We start from the raw sequence: 7,774 nt of genomic DNA on the forward strand, positions 1-7,774 counted from the left end.
GTATATTTCATCGCCTGCAGATTTTAAAATTGTTCATTTTTGTGTCTTAAATATTGGATACCAGCTGGAGCCCATATTTTCACAGTAAGATAATAACATAACTAATGATTGAAATGAAAATAATTTGTATTTGTAATGTTGAAGACTGGATAATATTGAGTTAAAAGCTTTACGTTCTTTAAGCATTCAAAGTGCATGCAATCATTTTTAAGTCTGTCATATAGAAATGGGTTGGGTGGGGGCGCACCACTTGTTACCATCAACAGGTTCACCTAGCTAAGAGTTTTCCGTTGTAGAGGGACTGGAAATATCTTCCACTGGCTCCTCTTTCATTGGGGTCTTCTCAAGCATTTGTTTATTGTTGTGTATTTTAGAATGTCTGTTAAGAGTTTTCCTGTCACAAAATGATTTACTACAAACATCACATTTAAAGAGACTGTGTTTAGTCTTGGTGTGATGCATATCGCGATGACACTGTAAGGAACTTTTCTTGGTGTATGTCTTCTCGCAGTCCACACATTTATAAGGTCTATCGCCAGTATGAACCTTAAGGTGTTCCTTTAAGCTGTTACTACATGTAAATGATTTACTACAATCATCACATTTATAGGGTTTTTCCTCCAAATGAATTTTGATATGGCTGTTTAAGTAAGCATTTAGTGCAAATGATTTGTCACAAACATCACATTTATAAGGTTTTTCTCCGGTGTGGATTCTTCTGTGAGTGGTGAGATCGATCCGTCGTATGTAAGTCGCATCACAAGCATCGCATTTAAAGGGACGGTCTTCTGTATGTCGTTTCATGTGAAGTTTTAACACGTCCTTACGGTTGAATGTTTTGTTGCAGATGTGACATTCAAAGGGCCGTTCCTCCATGTGGCTTAATTCATGTTTGTGCAAATACGATTCATACGTAAATTTTTTATCGCAGATTTCGCATTTATAGGCATCTGGTGCATCGTGAATTTTCAAATGTCTCTGTCGTGCGGGTCGACTATAGAAGGATTTATCACATTGGTTGCATTTATAACATGGATGACCTGCATGACTTGCTTTGTGGATCTTCAGTTCGGATCTGTTTGTAAACTGCATACTACAGACCTCGCAGTGGTGGTACTTGACCTCCCTATAATGAGACTCGAGGTGACGTCGCATGCTGAAATCCGTTGTAAAAGATTTTGGGCACAAGTGGCACTGATGGGGTTTCTCTCCTCCATGGGTTAAAATATGCGACTTGCGAGTGGATTTTGTGCTGAAGGCTTTATTACATAATTCACATTCGTATGGTTTTTCTCCCGTGTGAGATCTGATGTGCACTGCCAGCAGACTGCTCGTACGAAATGAACGTCCACAAAATTCACATGTATTTCGTTTCTCCCCTTTGTGAATTCGTCGGTGTGATATTAAGGCAATTTTCTCGACAAATTTCATTGAACAGAATTCGCATTCATGGGCCTTTTCACCCGTGTGCAGCATCAAATGTTTCTTCAGACTAGAACTTTTTTGGAATGTCATGGAGCAATGATCACAAGCAAATGGACGTTCTCCAGAATGAACCGGAACGTGATCCTCCAATTGGTTAGCCGTGTTAAATGATCTTGCACAAACAGCACATTTAAATGGTTTCTCACTGTCATCATCTAATACGGGTAATTTCAGTTCACCATCATCCGTCTTATAACTTTGGAGTTTTTCTGCAACGTGAACCTTGACATGGGCATTAAGGCAATTTCTGATATTAAATGACAGAGGACACATGTTACACTGAAATGGAGTGTCGCTTTTCACGCCACTTAAATGATTATTCAGACTGTGCTTTTTCTTAAACAAACTGCCACAATTTTCACATGCGTAACGAAGCATTGGTTTATGCACTGTGTCCATATGCGGTTTCAGACCACATTGAGCATTGAAAGTTTCATCGCAAAGGTCACATGTGTATTTTTCGCCACTGCTCTTTACAAGATGTCGTTGAAAGGTGATTGGAGTTTTGTAAATCCAGCCACAATCTTGACAAATGTATAAAGGTTCATTGATTTGAGTCAACTCTTCATTGTGGGCATTTGTATTTTGAGAAATTTCATTTATTTCCTCCTGTTCTTCAAGCTGGCTGATTTCTTCAAGAACTTCACTGGTGTCATCTACAGACATCTTGAGCACTGAAATTGAAAGAAAACTTGACACTGAGATATAATTTAAGAATGGAATGGGGTGTATTGTCCTATCAACACAATTCCTCGATCATGTCTAACATATATGGTAATTTTTATTCTATGGTTAGCTAATTCATTTCTTCGTCTCATCAGAATGGCCTGGCTCATCAGCCCTGCAGGCATTGTCCCAGGCATCTGAAAACCCATCCTTGATATCCGCAATCGTATATAGTTCCGTTATATGCTAAATTGTCATTTATAATATACATTGGTAATGTTTTTGTGTTAAAATGCCTCTTAAAATCTGATTCAAGCAAGTATATGGAAGTTAAACATACATTGTGCAAGAGCTAAATCTGCCTAAATTCCATTAATTAACTTATCCAGGCCATAATCAACTCTCGATGGCATTAGATTTCTCTGATAATAAATAGATTAGAAGAGTTTAGCCATATTTTGATTTAAGCTAAAAATGGAGGAGCGAGACTTAGCTTCGAACAACCAGTGCGGTGGTTGAAATTATTGCACACATCTTGTCAAACCTTCAAAGGCTAATAACTTCGCTTTCAATAGAGTAATTTGAATGAAATTTCCAAATTATTCATTTTACATTATCTATTTTCGAACTATTATAGCAAGAATGGCTAGCTCTTTATCTAAATCTTACATAATGTATCTTTAAGAAACCAAATCCATCATTATTTTAACTCATATCACATATAATTAAAGGAGCTACAAATGTACATGTAAATCTTTTTTTTTTTGGCAACTAGAAATGGAAACAAATGGGTCGCCATGCATATAATAATGTAATATGTATGTATGTAAACTGATTTAATTTATTCAATCGTTCTGTTTTTAGTTTAATTTCTAATCAGCAATGTTTGTCGAAATACCCGGAGAGTCATTTGAATGACATCTGGTTATTCCAGTCTGCACCAGTAGTATTCTCCTGTGGGATATACTTAGCCTCGTTCATCAAGTCCCTTCATTACAAATGGCGCTCAAAAGCATTCTAGCATGCGATTTGTGTGTAGTGTCCCAATTTAAAAATTTTCATTTTGTCTAAAATATTGGAGCAGCCCATCTTTTCACGGTGATTAAATTGAGCATTGAATAAGTCTAGATAACAAACCTCTTCTCTCAACCCATCCGTATATCTCAACATTTTTAGCTACGGTACATTCTTGTACGATGATGAAATGAAATGAAATATTCCTATACTGGGTTAATGAAGACGGGCATACGCCATACAGTGTGCTATGAGGGAAATTTTGCCCGGGCAGCGGCACTATCGCCTACTCTTATATCGAATTCCAACTGCCAAGGGATCTTTTACGTGCATTTCATTCCAATGTATACACGGGACCTCGGTTTTTCGTCTCATCCGAAGGACTAGACAGCTGTCCTTGTCAGGCCCTCCGTTCTGCACCACTGACAAGGGGAACCCACGTCGGAAAATCCAGATGAACTTTCTCGGCCAATGCAGGGATCGAACACCCGATCTCCAGGCTAGAGAGCCAGCGTCTTAACCACCTAGCCACCGTGGCTCCCTTACGATGATGAATAATTGAATAAGTCGTGCTAGCAATGTCAAAGACTGTGGATATGATTGAGTAAGCGACTTGCCTCCTTTAATATGGATATTTCATAATATACCGTTCTCTATGCTAAATTGTCATTTTTAATTATAAATAAAAATATTTTTGTGTCAAAATTCTCCCTCAAAATGTAATTTCCGAGTAAGATTGGAGGGTGTAGTAATCATGGGACATAACTCGTGTATTGCACAAAATCATCTACGTGGAAATTGCATTTTGAAGGACATTTTTGAAAGAAAAACGTTACAATTTTAAATTAAAAATGCCAATTTGCCGTAAAGAAAAGTATTATGTAGATAAAAATTATTATTATATGAGTTGAAATAATGGTGGATTTTGGTAGATTTGGGGGAATTTGGGTAAATCGTGCTACCGTTTGACGGACGGTATTCAACAATATGGCTGTTCACTGAACTGGAGAGGTCACACAACTAACCCAATTATCTCCAATTTATTCAATTCCACATCAAAGTCATGCCAAAATTAACCCTGTCAGACTATACACGCAAACTTTTCCGTATTAAAAAAACCCCAAACAAATTGTTTGATGATAAAACAAGATCAATTCAATATGCAATGATGTCAGTACTACTGATGAAAATGGGAAACACACAAGCTAGTGCAGCCACAAGCGTCAAACCGCCATATTCATAGGTGTCGCCTTGGTCGGATTCGGCGATGCTGGTTTTACTGGAGAAAGTTACAGCTTAAAAACGCCGAATTGACCGGTTTAGTTGCCAGTATATCTGGCTTAAATATTATCTTTCATAATCATGAACAAACTTACCAAATTAAAGAAGAAATCTTTCAATAAAATTACACTTGCCGCAGTTATCTTTCCGAGTCCCATATAGGGATATTTCGTGGCACGCTGTTTCGTCCAATATAACAGTTAAAGAGATGTTTCGTTCCATTTCCTTTGTAGATCAAATTTATTGATACTATTTGGTAAATTACTTTGAAGAAAATAGGTTAAGCCTATTGTTTTGTCCCGTGTACACATTGGAGTGCACGTAAAAGAACCCCTGGTAGTTAGAATTCGACACAAGAGTAGGCCGTAGCGTCGATATCTGGGCAAAATTTCCCTCTTGCAAGAGCGGGTAGACTAGAGTAGTTCCTACTAGAGACTCTCGACCTTCAGTCGAAGAAAGTAACTGATCAGGATACAAAACAATTGCAGACGACAGTCCTACAACGACACGTATAATCTGTTCAGTATTTTGAACTCTTAACCTTCAAACACGATAACTATCATAGGCGTACGGGCCAATTTTTCTGGGGGGCGTTGGGGTTGCCTTGGGGGCTGGGGTATCATTTTTGCCCGAAAAATACGGCGGCAACGCCCGATAAATTTAATGAACCTACATAACTTTACAACAAAATAGCTGTGGCAAAAATCTCGAAAAATAATGCCAGGTATCGCCTATCGGGGCAAATTTTCTCAAACTGCTGTTTGAGTTTGAGAACTAGATAGGTATTAATTTTTAAGAGGCATTTAGTAACTGTATAGAGCAATAAACTATAACACATACTTATACTCTTCCAAACATCGCCCAAATAAATAAGTAGCTGTTTTTCTATAAGTATGTGTTATAGTGTATGATAGGTATGTTGCAGCACACTTGGCCATTAAAAGAGCATAATAAAGGAATACACACAAGGTAAATACATTATATGAAGGTAAATGGTATGTACTTGAGGGTCTGTCATTGGGTCAAGTAGCATTATTTTAATCCCACTCTTATATGTGATAGGACGTAGCGTGGCCTGCCTAACATCGTGGGTTTTGTTCGGATCCTCCGGCTTTTTTTCACTTCTAAAGACATTTTCGTACAAGTGATTTTTTGAACCGACGCTTATGTTAACTGCTGATATTTTGGCCGTATATATGGTTGTCGCCAATCTCTGACTATTCAGTGTGTTGGGTGGCTGAAATACAGATGTACCATATCTTAGTCCCAAAATGAAATAGGTTGTGTTGAGTGGACGTTAAATTCCACATACATACACCTCATAAGTAATTGAGATACATTCCCTAAAAGTAACCCATAAGTCTCTTTGCAGAATTTACAGCGGGTAGCAAATAGTCAAGTTTCATTTTTTTTTTAGGTGAAACATTTACGTACGGTTAGTTAAACATCTTTTATTTCGCGAGAATAATTCTTCAGAGGAGAAATGGGGTTTAACGTCCACTCGACACAATCTAGGTCATTTCGGGACTAACATATGGTTTAATTTTATTTCATTAAGGGGTCTTTAGCAGTGGGAGGACCCGGAGAAAACCCACGAGGTTGGACAGGCGACCCTACTCCTTGTCACGTACAACCGGAGATTCGAAACCAAGCCAGTTGACTCAATGACAGGCCGTATGATACAGCACGCACGTGCTAACCATTCGCCCACCCAACCCCCCAACATATGTGACAAAACTGGTTAAACAAATTCCAGATATAATTTTAACGCAGAGATCATTGTTCGTTTTCTCTTCATCTAATGACAGTCAATTCTTTTTCAGATTTGTCAGATATCCTCCCACAGTCTCATATATTATGAACTTTTCATCCTCAACGGATTTTCAGAGTACGGTGGGTATGGGGGCTCTCCCCCTGGAAAATTTTGAAAAATGAACCGCAAATATGTGATCTGGTGGCATATCTGATTATAATCTCTGTCAAATAATATATCTCATAAATCGATTAATTTAGGCCAAAACCCCGACCTGCAAGTAATTTACAACCATCAACCTGTGAAATTGTCATATCGGGCGACCGTGTCGGGTGAATAGGATGAAATTTTCGGATGAAATTCAGAATCCCCATTGCAGGATTCCGAATTCCGGCCCACACCCAGCACACCCGGCCCAGAAAGTCTATTATACCAGCCCATTCCAGACTCCAGTAATGGCGTAGCGGCCCGTTAAAGTTTTAAAGCCAACGGCCACATACAACATGATCATCATCGCTCCATGGCCGTTCCAATACCCCCCCCCCCCCCCCTATAATGTTCAGCAGAAAAAGTTTTTTTAGACGAATTGGACAAAATTATTTTTTTCATTTTTTGTCCGACCGGCCCTTCGGGCGATCACCCAATGCCCCACTCCGCCCCCGTAAAGAACTTTATGTAAGTGGACTAGCCCTTACATGGTTCCAGTCATACCCTGAAAACCGTACACAGACAGTTGTTATCAAAGGTTCCCCATCAAACTGAACGGTTTTAAAGTATGGTGTGCCACAGGGTGGGCTTCTGATATCCAATATTTAAGACAAATAAAAATCTTAAGATTGGCACACGAATCGCGTGCCAGAATTCTAGGCTAATCATACCCCCACAGTATAATTCTACCGGTGTAAACATGGACTTTTCATGTTTTTCGCCGAACATAACTGAAATGAAATGGGGTTTAACGTCCTACTGTTCTGCTCCTAAACTGGACTAATGAAGACGGGCATACGCCATACAGTGTGCTATGAGGGAAATTTTACCCGGGCAGCGGCGCTACGACCTACTCTTATATCGAATTCCAACTGCCAAGGGATCTTTACGTGCACGCCAATATGTACACGCCAATATGCATCACTAACAAGGGGAAACCACGCCGGAAAATCTGGATGAACATTTTCGGCCAATGCAGGGATCGAACACCCTACCTCCAGGCTTGCAAGCCAGCGTCTTACCCACTTAGCCACGTCATCCCCCGAACATAACTGATTAGAAATTACAGTAAATACAGAAACGATTGAATGTAAATCAGTTTACATACATTCATATTACATTATTATATGCGTTGCGACCCATTCGTGTCCATTTCTTGGTGCCAAAGAATAGAGATTTAGCTCCTGTAATGTTTTCTGTCTAAATTCTGGTCGTATAATACCTTTGCTAATCTCTGACTATTCAGTGATTTTTGTATCCGAAATAAAGACGTACCGTATGCTTGTCTTGAAATATACTAGTTTTTAATGAGTGGATGTTAAACCTATCTCATTTTATTTCAGGGGTTGGTGGAGTAGTGATACAAAC

General features: G+C 39.0%; 1 protein-coding gene across 3 annotated transcripts; it reads right to left on the reverse strand.

Annotated features, from left to right (window-relative positions):
• Positions 1-108: 108 nt before the first annotated feature.
• LOC126810881 (zinc finger protein 62 homolog) lies at positions 109-4,666 on the reverse strand. 3 transcript variants are annotated; one of them, XM_050536218.2, is made up of 2 exons: positions 4,542-4,666; positions 109-2,159 (listed from the first exon to the last, which is right to left on the reverse strand). In XM_050536218.2, exon 2 carries the CDS (start codon positions 2,149-2,151, stop codon positions 277-279), a length of 1,875 nt encoding a protein of 624 aa, XP_050392175.2. In that variant the 5' UTR covers positions 2,152-2,159; positions 4,542-4,666; the 3' UTR covers positions 109-276. The 3 variants fall into 3 exon arrangements, with proteins under 3 accessions (XP_050392175.2, XP_050392185.2, XP_050392170.2); XM_050536228.2 differs by lacking the exon at positions 4,542-4,666 and adding an exon at positions 4,368-4,408; XM_050536213.2 differs by lacking the exon at positions 4,542-4,666 and adding an exon at positions 4,191-4,355.
• Positions 4,667-7,774: the final 3,108 nt, after the last annotated feature.

This window comes from Patella vulgata, chromosome 1, assembly GCF_932274485.2.
Source record: "Patella vulgata chromosome 1, xgPatVulg1.2, whole genome shotgun sequence".
Lineage (NCBI taxonomy): Eukaryota > Metazoa > Mollusca > Gastropoda > Patellidae > Patella > Patella vulgata.

Excerpts from the sequence above, each read along its gene's own strand:
- LOC126810881 (XM_050536218.2), bottom strand. The coding sequence starts at position 2,151 with ATGTCTGTAGATGACACCAGTGAAGTTCTTGAAGAAATCAGCCAGCTT.